This window comes from Alternaria postmessia (genome assembly GCF_024291825.1).
Source record: "Alternaria postmessia strain BMP 2775 chromosome Unknown scaffold_131, whole genome shotgun sequence".
Lineage (NCBI taxonomy): Eukaryota > Fungi > Ascomycota > Dothideomycetes > Pleosporales > Pleosporaceae > Alternaria > Alternaria postmessia.
In genome coordinates, this window is record NW_026260204.1 from 1 (window position 1) to 17,989 (window position 17,989).

General features: G+C 51.6%; 7 protein-coding genes across 7 annotated transcripts; 3 read left to right on the forward strand and 4 right to left on the reverse strand.

The window, feature by feature from the left end:
• Positions 1–370: 370 nt before the first annotated feature.
• On the reverse strand, positions 371–4,471 carry J4E82_010520 (uncharacterized protein; the record flags this gene model as incomplete). Its single annotated transcript, XM_051736732.1, has 1 exon — positions 371–4,471. The coding sequence occupies one exon, from the start codon at positions 4,469–4,471 to the stop codon at positions 371–373; it is 4,101 nt and encodes a 1,366-aa protein (XP_051583482.1).
• Positions 4,472–5,130: 659 nt separating this feature from the next.
• On the forward strand, positions 5,131–6,241 carry J4E82_010521 (uncharacterized protein; the record flags this gene model as incomplete). The annotated part of the gene is made up of 3 exons (XM_051736733.1): positions 5,131–5,270; positions 5,332–5,443; positions 5,492–6,241. The coding sequence occupies 3 exons, from the start codon at positions 5,131–5,133 to the stop codon at positions 6,239–6,241; spliced, it is 1,002 nt and encodes a 333-aa protein (XP_051583483.1).
• A 127-nt stretch (positions 6,242–6,368) lies between these two features.
• On the reverse strand, positions 6,369–7,454 carry J4E82_010522 (uncharacterized protein; the record flags this gene model as incomplete). Its single annotated transcript, XM_051736734.1, has 1 exon — positions 6,369–7,454. The coding sequence occupies one exon, from the start codon at positions 7,452–7,454 to the stop codon at positions 6,369–6,371; it is 1,086 nt and encodes a 361-aa protein (XP_051583484.1).
• A 277-nt stretch (positions 7,455–7,731) lies between these two features.
• J4E82_010523 (uncharacterized protein) lies at positions 7,732–10,374 on the reverse strand (the record flags this gene model as incomplete). Its single annotated transcript, XM_051736735.1, has 8 exons — positions 7,732–7,774; positions 7,826–7,843; positions 7,891–7,898; positions 8,350–9,183; positions 9,242–10,083; positions 10,135–10,182; positions 10,236–10,262; positions 10,314–10,374. 8 exons carry the CDS (start codon positions 10,372–10,374, stop codon positions 7,732–7,734), a joined length of 1,881 nt encoding a protein of 626 aa, XP_051583485.1.
• Positions 10,375–11,108: 734 nt separating this feature from the next.
• Positions 11,109–11,476, forward strand: J4E82_010524 (uncharacterized protein; the record flags this gene model as incomplete). The annotated part of the gene is made up of 3 exons (XM_051736736.1): positions 11,109–11,294; positions 11,350–11,397; positions 11,453–11,476. The coding sequence occupies 3 exons, from the start codon at positions 11,109–11,111 to the stop codon at positions 11,474–11,476; spliced, it is 258 nt and encodes an 85-aa protein (XP_051583486.1).
• Positions 11,477–12,356: 880 nt separating this feature from the next.
• On the forward strand, positions 12,357–16,288 carry J4E82_010525 (uncharacterized protein; the record flags this gene model as incomplete). Its single annotated transcript, XM_051736737.1, has 4 exons — positions 12,357–12,902; positions 12,957–14,261; positions 14,319–15,478; positions 15,538–16,288. The coding sequence occupies 4 exons, from the start codon at positions 12,357–12,359 to the stop codon at positions 16,286–16,288; spliced, it is 3,762 nt and encodes a 1,253-aa protein (XP_051583487.1).
• Positions 16,289–16,583: 295 nt separating this feature from the next.
• On the reverse strand, positions 16,584–17,848 carry J4E82_010526 (uncharacterized protein; the record flags this gene model as incomplete). The annotated part of the gene is made up of 2 exons (XM_051736738.1): positions 16,584–17,623; positions 17,680–17,848. The coding sequence occupies 2 exons, from the start codon at positions 17,846–17,848 to the stop codon at positions 16,584–16,586; spliced, it is 1,209 nt and encodes a 402-aa protein (XP_051583488.1).
• Positions 17,849–17,989: the final 141 nt, after the last annotated feature.

A 17,989-nucleotide genomic window follows, 5' to 3' on the forward strand; every position in this document is an offset into this window, starting at 1 on the left:
CACATACGACCATAGGACACTGAAAATTAGGCTTCCCGTCCGCTCAGCCATATACAAGCAGTGTACCGGCGGATTAGTAGTTAGGTGGGTGACCACTAGCGAATCCCCGCTGTTGTATGTTTTTGCGCCTTTTTGTTCCTCGCAAGGAAAGGACGGAGAGAGTGTGCTGGATCGTGGCGGTTTGCTACACAAGGCGAGCACTGGCGTAATAGAAGATGAGGCGGGCAACTGCTTCACTTTTTGTATATTGGCGGACGTTTTGGGAACTGAGGATCTATCATTTTTCGTGTATCGTGAAAACCGAAGGTGAATCCGCCTGTAACGCCAACTCCAATGCATATGAAATCCTATCTTTCATCGAGTATCCACTTTAACCGACCCATCGCCTGGCACTCTTGAACATGCGCGACCACGGGCCGAGCTCACCCCATCCTTCGGTATCCCGTGGGATGTAGCTACCCACCTCCTTCAAGATGGTTCGCTCGGGGTGCGGCATGAGCGCCAACACCCTTCCATCGGTACTCCTCACACCGGTGATACCCATTGGACTGCCGTTGGGGTTGTATGGGTATGTCTCGGTCTGCTTTCCGTAGTTGTCGACATAGCGGAGGGAGACGAGGTTCTCGTTGTACAGGGTTTGTGGGCTGGAGACAGAAGAAGCCGAGTTAGAGAAGTGAGCGCGTCCCTCGCCGTGTGCGGTGACAATGGGAAGTTTGGAACCGGCCATGCCGTGCAAGAAGACGGATGGTGGTGTGTTGGGTCCTTTGGGATCGAGAACTTCAACCATACAGACACGCGCCTCGTATTGCTCGGATGCGTTGCGCTCGAAGCTTGGCCATAACTCCGCACCAGGAATGAGTTCCTTAAGCTTGCTCATGAACTGGCAGCCGTTGCAGACACCAAGAGCAAAGGTGTCTGGGCGGTTGAAGAAGGTTTGGAACTCTTTGCGTGTGTTGGGATGCAAGAGGACGGACTTTGCCCAACCTTGACCTGCGCCGAGTACATCACCGTAGGAGAAACCACCGCAGGCTGCAAGACCCACAAATCCAGCGAGTGAGACTCGTGAAGAGATGATGTCAGTCATGTGTACATCAATGGCAGTGAATCCAGCTTGATGGAAAGCGAATGCCATCTCTGCTTGACCATTCACACCTTCTTCGCGAAGAATGGCCACACGCGGCTTGGCAGTGAAAGGTGATTTGAGGTTAGACATGAAGGGTAGGATATTTTCAGCGGGTTTGAAGGTGAGGTTGTACGAGAGACCAGGGTCCTTGTCGTCGAGGATGCTCTTGAATTCGGTGTCGGCGCAAGCAGGGTTGTCACGAAGCTTCTGCATCCGGTACGAGGTCTCCGCCCAGCGTTGCTGAAGCTTCTGGCGGCTGTTGCGGTAAACGCATTGAGTGCCGACATAAAAGGAAACGTCTTGTTTGGGCGCTTCTGCGACACGACCGATCTTCTTGATCATACCTGGAGGTGGTCCGCAAGTTGCAAAGCAGCGGTTAAAGGCAACTTCATCCTTCTTTCTGACCTGGAAGACAGCTCCGAGCTCTTCGTTGAACAGTGTTTCCAGTACGTCCTTGGGCTCGCTCGACGAGGCGACGCCATCGAGCATGATCTCAACACCGCATCGTCCGGCAAAGGCCATTTCAGCGAGGGTTGTGAAGAGACCACCGTCAGACCTGTCGTGGTAGGCGAGGACGATTCCAGAGTCATGGAGTTGTTCGATAGCGTCAAAGTAGTCCTTGATGATATCGGCATCGTAGACATCAGGCGCTTCGTCGCCAACCTGCCCGAATGTCTGCGCCAAAGCAGAGCCGCCCATGTGCTTCTTGCCCGCTGCTAGGTCGACAAACATAAGAATCGTCTCACCAACGTCTTCGACTCTCTCCAGGGCGGGCGTCCAGGTTCGGTCAATGCGGTTGACAGGTGCAAACGCCGTAATGACGAGCGACATGGGTGCAGTAACTTCCTTGGCCTCCCCGTTGTCCGACCACTTCATCTTCATGCTCATTGAGTCCTTGCCGACGGGGATAGATATACCAAGTTTAGGGCAAAGATCCATGCCGATGGCCTCAACAGCCTCGTACAGAGCTGCACCCTCTCCGGGATGACTGCTTGCGGACATCCAGTTGGCCGAGAGTCGGACTCTGGCAAGCCTATCGAAGAGACTCGCTGCAGCGATGTTCATCAGAGATTCCGCCACAGCCATCCTGGCGGATGCTGCTGGGGAGATGAGCGCCAGTGTAGGCTTCTCACCCATAGTCATAGCCTCGCCAGTCTTGACACCAGCCAGCAGCGATGTAGCTGTTACCGATACATCAGCCACCGGGGTTTGCCACTTGCCAACCATCTGATCGCGAGCGGTAAGGCCGCCCACAGTTCGGTCTCCAATAGTGATAAGGAAAGACTTGGATCCTACAGCTGGGAGAGTGAGAACTCGGTCTACGGCCTCAGCGACCAAGCCATCCTTAGGCGTGTCAGGGATGTACATTGACAAGCTGCTGTCAAAAGCAGGAAGCCTCAGCTTGCGGCTCTCAACAATGCGCGACATCTTTGGTGGCTTTCCAAACAGTGTAGCCATTGGAAGGTCGATGGGTGTAGGGTTCTCCTTGGAGTCCCTGTCATTCAGCACCAGACGCTGCTCTTTGGTCGCTTTGCCAACAACGGAGTAACCGCATCGCTCTCGGTGGCAGATGCGCTTGAACAGGTCGAGCTGATCAGGACTGACTGCAAGTACATACCGCTCTTGAGCCTCACAGCACCAGATCTGCAGTGGGCTCATGCTCTTGTCAACGTTGTCTATCTCGCGTAGCTCAAAGATGGCACCAAGACCAGAGTCGTGAACGAGCTCGGGAAGTGCGTTTGACAGACCACCCGCTCCGACATCGTGAATGAAGAGGATGGGGTTCTTGTCGCCCATTGAGCGGCATGCGTCGATGACTTCTTGCGCACGTCTCTGCACCTCGGGGTTGCCTCGCTGCACACTGGCAAAGTCGAGATCGACCTTGCCCTCGCCGGATTGGATACTGGATGCCGCACCGCCACCGAGACCGATAAGCATGGCGGGTCCACCGATGACGAGGAGATGCGAGCCAGCTGGTACAACGTCCGGGTCCTTGAGCGCGTGCTGTGGCCTGACCGTTCCGACACCACCTGCTAGCATAATAGGCTTGTGGTATCCTCGTAACTCTGACTCCTTCTCGTTTGTGAAGACGCGCATAAGCATGGTGCGGAAGTAGCCCGTGGTGCATGGGCGACCGAACTCGTTGTTGAACTGGGCGCTGCCGATGGGTGCCTCGAGCATGATGTCCTGGGCACTGGCGATGTGCGAAGGCTTTCCGACATCTTTCAGCTCCCATGGGCGCTCAAAGCCCTCGATGTTCAGGTCAGACACAGTGAAGCCTGCCAGTCCGGCCTTGGGCTTGGAACCCCTTCCGACAGCTCCCTCATCTCGAATCTCACCTCCAGAGCCCGTAGCCGCTCCCGGGAACGGTGAAACGGCGGTCGGGTGATTGTGTGTCTCGACCTTGCAGAGGATGTGTACCGTCTCTTTGGTGCCGTGCCACTCGCCTGTGAGATCGTTGGGCGCCCAGAAGCTGGCCTCCTCGCCGTTCAAGACGGCAGCGTTGTCGCTGTATGCGCTTACGACGTGGTTGGGGTGCTTCTGGTGGGTGTTGCGGATCATGCCAAACAGCGACATGGACTTGCGCATGCCGTCGACGGTGAACTCGGCATTGAACTGCTTGTGTCGGCAGTGCTCCGAGTTGACCTGGGCAAACATGAACAATTCGACGTCGACCGGGCCTCTCTTCAGCTCCTGTGTATAGGCCTCGACGAGATAGTCAATCTCGGACTTGTCCATAGCCAGGCCCAGCTCCCTGTTGGCGTGGTCCAGGGCGGCGTGGGCGCTGTTGTACTCGTCGAACTTGATGGTCGTCGCCTGGGCCGGCTCGCTCTCACCAAAGATGGCATCGAGATTCGGGGCGGTGCGGCTTATCGTCTGCGTCATGCGGTCGTAGAGGTGGTCGCGGTTGGGGATCTCGTCGGCCTCGAGGGTGCGGTCGAAGGTGGCGGCGATGACCATGCCGCGCTCGACGCGCTTGACTGCATTCTCAAGGGTGCATGTGCGCGCAATCATGGAGGCGAGGGAGCTCCATGGCGATATGGTGCCAGCCCGTGGGCAGACGTAGAAGAGGACCGTGTTGGCGTCGCGAGGTTCGCCGCCGCGGTGGACGGCGTCGAGGAGGGCCTGGGAAAGGCGGTCGTCGCTGCTGGGGTACTCGCCATAGTGGAGGAGTTGCTGCAGTGTCTTCAACTCGTCGTCGCTGAGTTGCTTGAGGGGGTTGACAAAGTGCACCCAGAGCGAGCGCACTTCCTTTGCGCCAATGGCCTGGGCTAGGCGCTGGAGACGGAAGTCGGAGTAGGCCGACGAGCCCGGGAGGATGAGATATGGGTCCTCGTTTGACGCCATCTTGTGTGACGCCTAATCGGTTTGTTCGAGTCGATATCGCGGGTGTCCGAAGACAAGAGCGATCACGGCCGTCTTCACATGGATGGCGGGGGAGGGGAAACTTTCACAAAAAAAAATCGGCGCGCGTCACTGCCGCCGCATCCTTGTCCTCCTCCGATGTACACTCCATAGAGGGCAACTTCTCGCTTTAGTGTCCATTAGACACAGCGCGATTGCGCAAATCTCCTGCACGTCTCCGGCTATGCTGCGAGTTTCTAGTATTCCATCTTTTCTTCTGCGCTCTTAGAAGGCGCCGCCGAAATCTACCACGATTGGGCGCGAACGTACATATCTCTCTCCTGGCCCGACATCGCAATGATATGCAACCCGGTTAAGAAGACCATACCTTGACGGAAGCCCGACGGGAAATGCTGTATACAATTCCGAAATACATTAGTCGTTGTGCTGATTCGATGTTGTCGGCTATAATCGGCACCCGTTTGACCAGCGTCCATACGCGCATACAATTATGGGACATGATAAGCGTGTCGGTGTCGGTATATCAACTACCCAAACACCAAGCGCTAACTACAATCGTGAGGTAGACAAGACAGCAGCGTTTCTTGTTCCTTCACTTCTTATACATCTTATTGTCTCATAGCTAAACTGCATCGTATACAATGCCTAAGCACATCGCCATCGCCGGTGCTGGTATTACAGGCCTCGCGTGTGCCTACCTGCTCTTGGAAGCTGGCAACAAAGTCACCATTGTAGCGCGAAACTTATATGGCGACAAGTCTACTGAATGGGCTAGTCCATGGTCAGTCAGCTATGGCTTCGACTCTACCATGACATGTCACTAACCTGGTCGACATTTGCAGGGCAGGTGCCCTCCTAGCACCACATCCTAACACTGGTTTCAATGATCTCCAACTGGCATCAATCAACTTCTACAGCCATCTTCTAGATACGGTCCCGGAAAGTGGAGTAAAGGTTAGCTACTTCTAAACCCGGTTAAACATTTACTGAATCTAGAGTAAGAGGATTCGCATAACCGAATACTACGATGATAGACCCCGAACAGCACCTGTGTGGTACAGACCTTATATGCAAAACTTCCAGATGCTCCAAGAATCTCAACTTCCCCCTGGCGTTACACTAGGCTACTCTTACAATGGACTCGTCGTCAACCCGAACGACATCCTCCCCTGGCTAACAATTCAACTCCGGAATCGAGGAGTCAAGTTCATCCAAAAAGCTGTATCCTCTATGCAGGATTTACAAGACCTAACCGCAGCAGATATAGTGGTAAACGCCAGCGGTATAGGCGCACGAGGTCTTGCAATCGACCCCACCGTCTACGGTATCCGCGGTCAAACAATGTTTGTCGACTGCGCAACCTCTGGAAGATCTTCTCTGCTAGACCAAGCCATCCTACATCAAGGCTCTCATTACACGTATTGCATTCCTCGCTCGTCAGATGGCGGCATAATCTTGGGTGGCGTCAGTCAACCGTCCAACACTCAGACTCAGCCAGACAGGAGTTTGCGACCGGACATTCTTGAACGCGTCAACACGATGACTAACGGGAAGTTCGACTGGGTTGATCTAAACAAACATGGTGAGGATATCGTGGGGTTCCGACCTGCGAGAGAAGGCGGCCTGAGGTTGGAGAGAGAGGGTCACGTAGTGCATGCGTATGGCGTTGGTGGATTGGGGTATCTATATGCTTTTGGGGTAGCGGAAAGGGTGAAAGACCTTGTCGAGGAAAGCGTTAAGGCGAAGTTGTGAGCGGGATACATAGCAACCATAGATAAAGCCTTTAACACGTCGAACGGATAGCACCACAATATATTTTCAAGCATATTGACTTTATCATTACCGTACTAGTCGACAACCCCATCCATCCCAGGCCGCCTCAAAAGCTATCCAAATGTACACCCACACCCTTCTCCGCAGCTAAATCCATCAATGACTTCCCAATTGCGATATCCATGATACCTACTCCAACGCTCTTATATACCACAAATCCTTCCTCAAGCCACTTCTGTACACCTTCATCCTCTCTCAACCCGTCTATCTTCCCCGCCTCGAGCATCTGTTCTGGTTTCAATCCAGCGGCCACCAACTCGCCAGCCTCATCCATGCATCCCTTGATACTATCGACTGTAATATACCCTTGGTGCACTTGAGACGCAAAAGGGCCGGAAGGGTTGGTGATATGCTTAAGCAGTTCGGGGTCAATCTCCTGCATGTCCAGACGATAGGAGCCAATCGCAGAGATGAACCGGGATTTACTAAGACCAGAGTCGGACAAAAGGTATGAGGCAGGGAACAAGGGAGATGTGCTGGGTGTCGTGCAAAACATGACATCTGCTTCGGTGATCAAGTCTTCCAAACCATTCTCCTTCTCTTCAAAAACTTCCATCTTGATATGGGACCCCACTTTCGACTGTGTGAGTGAGTCTACTAGGTCCTTTGCTCTTGCACTGGATCGGTTTACAATCGTGATCTTTCGGATGTCGTCCCCTTTGAGAAGAATAGCAAGGCGTATGTGCCACTCCGCCTGCTTCCCCGCTCCAAATACAATGATGTTTTCTGTCTTCTTCCGGTACCGATACAACAACATACTACCCAGCGACGTCCTAAATGCCGTCAACTCAGCTGCATTTAACACGCCTACAGCCTGACCCAACTCATCGCAAATGGTAAGGACACTCCGCAATGCAGGCTTGGGCTTCTCTCCAGGCGGAGGCGTTTGAGATGGTGCGACACCGACCATCTTTACGCCGATAGATGATGGTGTCGTTGCGGGCATGAAGAGGCTGACTTGACCATTTGGTCGAGTGACATTGGCGCGGTGTGGTTGGTAGGGAAGTTCATCGTTGCAAGAATATTGGATGAGAGCTTGGTTGAGAGCAGACGCCAATTCTTGGACGTCAGATTGAGAGATGTTATGAAGGAGGGTCTGAACGTCAGCGTCGGAGAGGATAGTGAAAGTCATGGTGCTTGACGGAAGGGCCGAATCTAGCGAGACGGTTGGTTTGATATCGTCCGGTTGGTCACTTCCTTTGCACTTGATAACCTTTGGACTCTTTTAGTGATAGAGATCTGACTCCTAGTTGTCTTCCGTTGTTAACCCGATGTCGGTGTGCTTCCCTGTTGCCTGGTATCGATTTCCCCGCTATACGCGGAGATACCTGCCTGCGGGTATTGTCGGCCCACTGGCCCCACCATACTCAGGTACCTTGGACAGTGGGCAGCAAATGGACAGTTCGGCATCACACCGTACGAGTGAGGTCCAACATCAAGATGCGCAGATACCTAAGTCTTTGTTAGCACAACTTGTCGCGAGTTTTGTATCTTATATCTTACTCAGACGCACTCTTGTTGCTATAGCTACTCGTTGTCAGGCTAATAATTGGTAGTACGTCACCTACCCAACCGCCTGTTTGGCAACAGCACTTCCTCGACTCATGGCTGCCATTGTGGCCATGTGCGATGTGACTGGGTTATAGGGGAAGTTGGTTCTTCCTGGTCAGAACGAGGGTTGATGTCGCCCAATCTACGAAACACATCCCCACAACTCTTTCGTCGGATATATCCCAAGCGTGGGGTACCAACTGGTTCTGAAACTGATTTCTGAAGTATCAAGCTCCCATCTACACTGCCCGGCGCTTCTGGTGAGTGAGTGACTAGCATATCATCCTTGATCATGTCAAGAAAGTTGCTATAGTCTCCTGTGCAGCGATGATGTTCTCGCAGCTCTTCAATCACCTGTGATAGGTTAGTGGTGGTGAGGTGTGAACAGCTAAATTCAAGGCCGCTCCGCAATATGTCCAAAGAGTGATTCGGGCATAAATAGTAATAACACGTGAATATGGAGATCTCAGGCTTACCTTGAGGACCGCTGGCTTCACGTCGGCTGTTTTCTCACCTTCTCTCTCGACTATCGTGAAGAAAGTGTCTGTTCGCATGTTCGCCATACGAGGATCAGGTGCCAACCGCTGCTCGCCGAACCTTTGGACTAGTCTGTAACCACCAAAATACCAAGCGACAAATTCCAGGTATACGCATCCGAGGGCCCAAACATCGCAAGCAGTAGTAAGCTTGCCGTCAAGATCACTCTCTGGTGACCGATAGGTAGGCGAGTTCGGCAATTTACCAGTCTTCTGGGTATCCCACATGTTCTCTGTATTGAACCGAGTCACTCCAAAGTCGGTAATTTTCAGGACGCCATGACCACCCGTAGTCTGGGAATCTGGATACCAGAGGATATTCTGTGGTTTCAGATCACCATGACGGCCAAACAGATTTCTGGTCGAACGATCGGCATTTGCACTACCAGTGTAGGTGGCATGGTGTCTATCTGTCTCAGTCCTGCTGGAAAGTTTGAAAGCGTCAAGGATAGACGTCCCGGAGAATGTCGCATAACGATGGACGCTGTTGAGTCCATCTGCAAGCCCTCGACATTGCTCTATTACCCATGCACCTGTCTGGTCATGTTCTGGGGGCGCCTCTTGACGTCGCTTCCAATAATCGAAAAGATCGGCATCGGCCCATGGGAAAATAAGATGGTATGCTGCGCCTTGTTTATAGGTGGCTAGTAAAGTGATGAGGTGAGCATGAGCATGCTTGCTGGTACTGAGTCTTCTCAGAACAGTAACCTCTTGGCGAAAGGCTCTGTCATCTTTTGACTTCAATGTCTTGACTGCATAAATGTTGAGGCCACCCTAGTTTGCGAGGTCTGTTAGTTATTTTGCATCATAGTCAGGTGTAGTCAAAACTTACTTTCGGTTGACATAAGTTATGATGGTCAGGATGAATCTTGGCTTTAAATACCTTGCTAGAGCCCCCCTCTTTCGCGATAGTTGTTTCCGGGAGGAATGGTAAGATCGATTCACACTCGAAGTCGTCATGTGGGACAATTCCATCGGATCCGGAAAAAACAGGCGCAAGTACTGACCACTGTCGGTCCAGAAACTCATCGGCATCTTCTGGTCTTGTAAACTTTATGTTGGCAGAACCAGGTGTGTTTCGACTAGTTAATGTAGCTGACCGATCAAACCTACCCAGGTGCTGAGCCTTTTTGAAGGGAAGTTGGTCATCGCAAAGCCCGGCCTTGACAAACAGTCGGATCTTAGAAGGTCGTTTCATGAGATATAGTATTGCAAGTATCTTCCTGTATGACTCGTAATTCTTGGAAACGACCGGAGCTTTCAACATTCTGGACGGCTTGCCAACGGACTTGTTTGACTTGGAGAGTTCAGCTTGGATAACTTCATCTCGCACGATATCTCGGATTTGCGACTCTGGTATAAACTTCTGTTGGCGATAAGAGGTTTGTGAAGCTTGCTGAAGCTTCCTGGTCATTGGGTGAGGATCTTGGAGTCGTAATCTTCCCAACCATCTTTGAGCCAACACGACTGCTGTAAAGGTGCCAGAATCGGGCTGCGCATGCCGTTGCTTGACGAATGAGTCTTTTGTTTGCTCTATCTTCTCTGCTGTTCCCCTGGCAATGTTGAAATCTCTGACTTCCTTGGTGTAGCCATCAGCGACAGACTGAGCAGTCTTTAGACTGCTTGAACTCCAGCGTAAGCTAGCGGCACCAGATGGACGATGTACCAAGTCTCCTAATGGTCTCGTTAGAGGGCTGAACTTAGCATATGCGTATGTATCCGAACCTTGACTAAACAAAGGCACACTTAATGGGCGGGCCTTTGGCTGTGGGTCTATATGACTGCGTCAGCCATTGAGCCTGAAACTTGTTGCACTAACAACGCACCTCGAGTAGCGGTTCCGGTGGGGTTGTCTACCCGGTGAGCTCGCTCTTTATTGCTTGTGGACGCGCTTGCTGACGCACGTCTGCTGCGTGGCACTGGATTCAGCAATTTTTCCTGGAGTTTCTGGCCTAACGGGTACATTAGAGCGGTGTTCAGAATTTGTGGCCGAGCATGACGACCAACGAATCCTAAGGCAAGGAAAACACTGGAGCAACAAACATGTCAACAAATCGAGTTGATCTCCTAACCTTAAAGCTTCCTCAGGCATAGCACTCCTCGAAGAAGCGATTGGGTGTGGGGTCCAAGATTGCGGGATTGCGATACCCCTGCAGGTGGCACAGGCTCAAATTTGCATGACCACAATATGACCATTCTTCACCATGCCGCTAATCCATACACTGAGCGAACTAACCCCCAGTTTTACCTATGCCCCGATATACCGGTCTGATCCCTCTACTGGCAAGGTCATAGCGCGCGGTCTTAGAATCCGACTGCCTCACTCGTAGTGACTGAGAACATCTGAGGCCAGAGTACGAGATATAAGCCATCCGCTTCAACCTGTCAGCTGCCGCCACACTTGGGGCTATGTTAGGTAAAATGTCCATACCTCGGGTTGCCCGGTTCACAAGACTGGTGAAGCTGAAAGAGGCAGACGGGTGACATCTACGCCTTCAACATGCCTCAGCCGCTAACGGAGTTGGTGTACTGGGTACAAGTGTGATTGGTGCTTGACGTACGCCGGATTGGAGTAACAACGCCATGTCAACAAAGAGCTCAGCCTACCGGGCAACAGAGCGCCGAGTATAACAGCGCGTTCAGGGCAACTCTTGCAATCCGACGACATGTATCTTCATCTTTAAGCTTCCGTTCAAACGATGACTGCTCTTAAGAAGCTCTTGCCTTCCGCTAATTCCCCAACGAAAAAACGAACATTTTCGGACCCAGAGCAACCGGCGCATCCCAGCGGAAGCAGCGTTCAACCAATTGACGTCATGGACATAGACCCAGGAAAGTTGATGGACAAGCTAAGACTGAAGTTTGGATCGGAGTTCGAGATTCATGTGGGTAGATTCCTACAGAACGGCGAAGTTGGAGTTTACTAATCCTAGACACCAGATGATGCATAATGTGTACTGTATCAAAGCGCCTGGGCTGCTTACAGCGGTAAGTTCGATGATCTTAGTTCATGCCCACAGCCGCCGTGTCTAACGTTGCATAGGACGATATCGAGGAGTGCCGATAACAGAAACCAACTATAAATACTTAGAGCTCGCGGATACTGTACAGATGTACAAAGCATGGCGAATGTTGCAGTCGTTCAATTTCTCGTGTGATCGAATCGTATCCGGGTGTGCTGTGATGATCTTGGGAAGGTGGGAAGGAGGAGCAGCGGGTCGCAGCCCTGGAGATGTCAGGGGGCAGCGCTAAGTACGGAGGCGAAGTGGGGCAGTGCCTGGGCTGCGAGGTGCGAGGCTATCTCACCCGAACGTCTTCACTTGACAATGATCTTGTGTTGATGGTACCTAGGATACACGGCTGTGTATACTGCTGTATCTGTTAGCCCTGCTCTAGCGCAACATCAAGCACGATTGCGAAATGTCACGCGATCTTATGACATATTACTTTCTACCAGACTGGGGCCAAAAACGCCACCCCCCACGTTTCGCGCCCCAGCGTTGCTATCTGCTGCAACGCTGCAGGCTCGATTGGAAGTATTGGAAGCGACTGCAGGTTGTTCGCAATATCGGCGTACCCCTAAGATGATGTTGAAACATTATGCGCTTTGCTGCGCCGCTTCACGATGCATCGGCTGTGTTTCCTGTTGAATCGTTCAGTTGAATGAAGGGAGTTTGCCTCGTTGCCTACTTGGACGTCGTCGAAGGACCCATTTGCATGTTGTCACATCAAATACAGACCTCCTCCTCGGCTATGTATTGGAAGCCGACCGAGCAGCTTTCGCGTGTCTCGTCTCTGTCTACCAGGCCTTAGTTCAGCCGCAGACTCAGATCATCAGCTGGAAACCCTGAACCCGTATCAACTTCCGCCCACTTCACCCTTATCAACAGATATTACAGGATTCAATTTTTCCTACGCCAACTCGTCATTATATCCGTTTCCCGATCATGGCCGATAGCGATTCTTCAGACGAAGAAGAAACAAAGGAGCAATGTTTCAGGAAATCGCTGTCCTTTGCACAAAAGAAAAGCACATTCGAGAGAACCTGTTGTTATTTTATTCCTGAAGGAGTCTTGAGCGGATTGGTTACAGTGCAAACAATCAAGGACGTGTTGCACATCGCGAATCCAACCCCAGCAGAAGATGAGTTGATCGACTTCGTCAAGACACGAGCATCGAAGGTTTTCGCGATAGCCCTATGGGCTAAAGTGGAAAACCCTAAGAGAATGATGGCCTATTTCAAATCGAAGAATTTGGATGACAACGACCTGCCAATCACCGATCCTAACAGTATTTGGTCCAAAAGGTCATGGTACAACGATCTCATTGAGCACCAATGGAGATTTTACGCGGCTATTTTCTCAACCGCCAAATACAATCTCGACCTTGAAGAGTCCTGTATACTTCCTTTCACATCAAAAGGTGGCGATGATGGACGAGGCTCATTTGGTGTGGTTTCGAAATATTTAGTCCATCGAAATCATATGGAACCAGTACGGCCCTTGATACTACACATGTCTTCGCACGAAATCTGCTGACGTAGACAGGCACTTCAAGACGACTCGTATTTCGCTGTAAAAGAGATCCAGGCTACGGAAGATGCTCAAGAAGTAGCTGAACATTGGGAAAAGGAAGTCAAAGCCCTGAGAACGATGAACAGATTGGACCAAGAGCATATAGTCCGTTTCATCACAGCGTTTCGGCGTCGTAGACAACATGGAGGAGACGAACATTACCTAATGTTCGAATGGGCAGACGGCGGTAACCTTCGCAATCTCTGGAAGAATATGCCTTCACCCACTTTGACCGCGCCGTTAGTCAAAGACGTCATAAAACAAGTTCTAGGACTTGCTAAAGCACTTGACGCCGCTCACAACCTGAACGCGACTGGTGCTTCGTACCGACATGGCGATCTCAAACCCGAGAATATCCTCGTTTTCAACAAAGGTGGATTGATTGGCACTCTCAAGATCGGTGACTGGGGCGAAGCTAGAGAACATGGCCAAGCCACTGAGATGCGTCCTAGTAAGACTACAGCAAAATACGGAACTCGTCGTTATGAGGCACCAGAGGTGGAAACTGGTGTTACTCCCAAGTGGTTGGGCCAGTCAACAAAGCGACGTTCACGACTGTACGATATCTGGGCAATGGGCTGCATCACGTTGGAACTCACTATATGGCTTCTCTACGGAGCCGAAGGTCTCGGCCGTTTCGACCGTGAGTTGGGCTTCGGTAGCTTCTACCAGACCAGTGTCGTGAACGGGAGAAAGGTAGCCCAAGTACATGATGCTGCTGTACGCTGGATGGACCAAATGGCAGAAGATTCCAGGTGTCAGGTGGGCAGTACAGCGATCGGTGATCTTTTGGAGCTGGTACGAACAGCTTTGCTAGTTGTGAAGCTTCCACGAAGGCTTGGCACGACCCTTTCTGACATCCCTGAAAGATCGCGCACAGATTCATTTGTAGATTCTGGCATGAACGCAACCAGGGTAACGCCGCAAGATATTGTCTCTGAAGAAAGTGCCATCGACTCCACTGTACAGCCTGCAATAGACATTCCTTCTTTCAGCTTCACTCCTGCGGAACCCGAACCCGACAAAATCCCTGTACAGCCAGAACCTGAATCCCGAGGGCCTGCTCGCTGTCTCGCAACTGATTTCCGCACTCGCATTGAGACGATTAATGGAGAAGACGAAGATGAAAGCTATTGGTACGCACAACCTCTCGACCAGCACAGGCCGGGAGACCTCAAAGGATCATTCTCCCTTTCCGCTTTGCCACCCTTGTTATCAGATTGCGACTCAGGAGAAGGTTACCAAGCACAAGATCGTGAAGTATCAATACAGAATGGAGTAAGTTCTTAACCCCGAAGCATATCTGCTCAGTCTAACTAACATGGCTCTCCGAAGAATGATTATGGAACTCCAGAGCTCGATGAAAACGACTGGAAGTACCAATCCGGCAACGAATTTGCGTCTGCTATGTTCGAATCTCTACAGCACTCGGATACACTCGAGTCGTCTGATCGCACTGTATCAAACCGCCTCTGTGACCAATGCTTACAATTCCGCAACGAAGTCTCCAGTCCAGGGTTTGCGATCTCATACGAAACACACTCCCTTAGAGCAAGCGCCAGCGAGAGGAAATGTGACCTGTGCAGCCTCCTATGGCAAGTTGTTATTCAAAACGGCCGAGTAGATTCGCAGGCTGTCAAGTTCGAACGGACAGGACCTTTCTTGAGACTGGAGAGCACTGGCCCTCGTATATTGTCCATCGTTCGAGATCCTGAGCAAATGCTGCCCCCAACGAGCGAGTTTCAGACTGGATTTGTTAGACTTCCAGAGGCTGGGCAATCTACACATATGGAGGTCATCAAGTACTGGCTCAACGACTGCGATAGACAACACACATGTAAGCCGCTTGGACTCGCTGCCGATGGAGATAAGGTTAGGTTGCCAACAAGGTTGATCGACGTTGGACAATCTGGAGACAATACTGTTCGACTATGGGCCACGACTCCGAAAGATTCTGGCGAGTGGATCGCGTTATCGCATCGATGGGGATCTCAGCATCTCTCGACTACGACCAAAACCCTGCAGTCACATCTCAACGGCATCGATCTGAATAGCCTTCCGTCCACTTTCAAAGACGCCGTGACAGTGACTCGTGCTTTGGGGCGTCGCTACCTATGGATTGATTCCCTTTGTGTCATCCAAGGTCCGGATGGCGACTTCAAGACCGAAGCGAAACGAATGGAAGACGTCTACAGTGGCGCATACTGTGTGATTGCTGCGAGCTGCGCAATTAACCATTTTTCAGGATTTCTCAAGCAGCGCAAGGGCCGAAATTATGTCGGGTTAAGTCCCGAAGGCAAAGGCCAAACACCTTTCTATGTCTGCCAAACCATCGACAATTTCAAGGACCATGTACTCGATGGGGATCTGAACCGTCGCGGCTGGGTTTATCAGGAGCATGCTTTGGCTCGTCGAACCCTCTTTTTCACCGAACACCAGACATACTTCGAATGTAGGGATGGCGTACGTTGCGAAACCTCTACAAAATTGAGCAAGTAAGTAAATATGCCACACGCCATCGCTTGATGTTTGATGGGCTAATTGAAGACCACAGTAAGCTTGCTGCCTTTCTAGGAGATCCGGACTTTCCACACATCCTCTACAACGCGAGTCAAGGCGAGAAGATTTTGCGATACCAAGAACTTTACCGCGAATACTCCCGCCTGGGTCTTTCGGAGCCATATGATCGACCAACCGCTATTGATGGGCTTCAACAACGCCTCCTCCGCACAATGCGAGTAAGCGGTGGCTTTGGTGTCTTCGATGAAGGAGTAACGCGTGGCCTCCTCAGAAGGAGTCTTCTCTGGCGTCGCGGTATTGACACCCCAAGTTTGAGTCGCATTCACTTCCCCCCACAGAGCGTTGTGTCTACTGTACCATCGTGGTCATGGATGGCATACACTGGCGGAATCGACTACTTACAGCCTGACTTCGGATGCTATGAGTGGGAGGACCTGCAATCACCGTGGTCACCGAAAACCCCTACCAACGTATCCAGCACTGACTACAACCTGGCCAATATAGCGCTCGAAGCTATAGCGCGGGAGTACGATCTCGGTGCTGCGGTACAGGGCGAGGGCGAACTGATCTTCGATACGCCGAACGGGTCAGCGAAACCAGATACATTGTGCGTTGTGCTTGGCAAGGCGAAAGGCAGCCCCTCACCTGAGACACAGAGACACTACATATTGATGATTGCAGCACAGAGAGGGCGGGCTGGAAGCAGGGTATACGAGCGGGTGGGGACGGGTTTTTTGCCCGGAAAGTGTATCTCGCCTAGTGGATTCAAAGTGAAAATTCAGTAATAATGGGTATCTTATTGTAGTCTTTCCGCAACGTCTAATGCAATGCTCAGTTTCAGAGTATCTTCATAAATTCTCATTGCGTCTAGTGGTATACGTGCTATTGAATGTAAATGCGTCGTATCAAGATGAAAGCTGTTCATAATTGGATACCAAATAACTCCGAGGTCTCCAGGGGTTCCCACCGCATGAGTGCATATATTGGCACCAACCACGGTCACTGCTGCTACACACAGTAGGTGGCTTAGCTACAGACGATCGTACAAGATAGAGGGCAATGCTGTCTAAGAAGAAGAGCTCAGTCCATGCCAACATATTTGAACCACAGCGGTCGACAGTCTTCCCGGTTCAACCACTTCTCACCGTCTGTGAACCGACCAGTAACACAGCCAGAACACTTTGGACTGTTCGGGCAGTTGAAGAAGGGTATGTGCTGATATCCGATGTCTCGGAACCAATGTATCTTGCTCTTATCTTCGAACAATCCTAATGCGACACTGTGTACCGGCGCATCGCCCCAGCGTTCGTAAAAGAAGCCTCCAGCACGATCAAGATGGTCGAAGTAGTCACGGTACTTTTTGCTTCTCCAAAAGCTCAGGTCGCCGATTTCGAAGTTGGACCAGAAGTGGCAGGTTGAGTACCCGTGTGCTTTCTGGTTGTTCTCAGGCCGTCGCTTGTCGTCTTCCAACCACTCTCGCGCATTGTTCGGATGAACGTATCCTGGATTATCCTCGATGAATTTCTTTGTCTCGGGCCATAATGTCGCGACGCTATCGGGGCTGTCGTAAATGTTGATATTGAATCCGTATGTTTTGTTGTGGTCCTGCATCCATGCAAAGACATCGTAGTCGACATCGCAGAAGAAGTGAACGTTAGGCTCCACGCGCCAGTAGTATTGGATGTCCTTCAGCGCAGGATGCTCGCTGAACATTCCGCTGTTCCACCGACACATTTGGTGGTACGACTTTTTGTCCATGTATTGCACGTCCAGCGACTTGAGCAGAGAAACAGACTCCTCATACAAGTCCATGTTGATCCACGAGGGTACGTCCCAGTGTTCGGCAGGGACTAGCTCGTATCGCACTTCAGCATTGGTGGCTGCTCGCGTGGCCTTTTTGAACTCTTCAGTAAAGGGCTTATCGTTGAAGAAGGTCCAGGGGTAATTGAACTTGTGGTTCCATGTGCGCTCGAGATCGCGCATGCTCTGTAGCATGTCTTGGAGTTCTTCATTGCGCACCAGGCTAAGGATTGTGGCGTTGATGCGCGCGCTTGTGGGATTGTTCGGGGCGTAGTTGTTGCCGTCAACTCGTCGCAGCGGCTCAGGAGGTTCGCCGGAGGCTGATCATTCAGTCAGTATGTCTGGTGGGTCCGCACCACATGGTATGGTATCTTACGATCTAACTGAGGGTCGTGGTCCCAATCGCCGACTTTGTTGGTCGGAAGCTTGCTCGGAATCTCGACGGGTGTCTCGGAACCTGGCGCCTTGAGGATCTGCACGAACAGGTAGATGAAGATGCAGAAAGTGGCGCCAGCCAAGTAGCGCATGCCCTTGGGAAGCGCCATGGTGAAGAGCAGGTGCGGTGGCTGAGGGGTTGGGACAATGTCCCGCCTCAAAAAAGTCGCAGGAGCGTTCAACACTTGAGTTTCACAGCGGTGACGCGGTGCGTGAGGGCCGCTAGTCTGCATCAGGCATGATGTATCTGT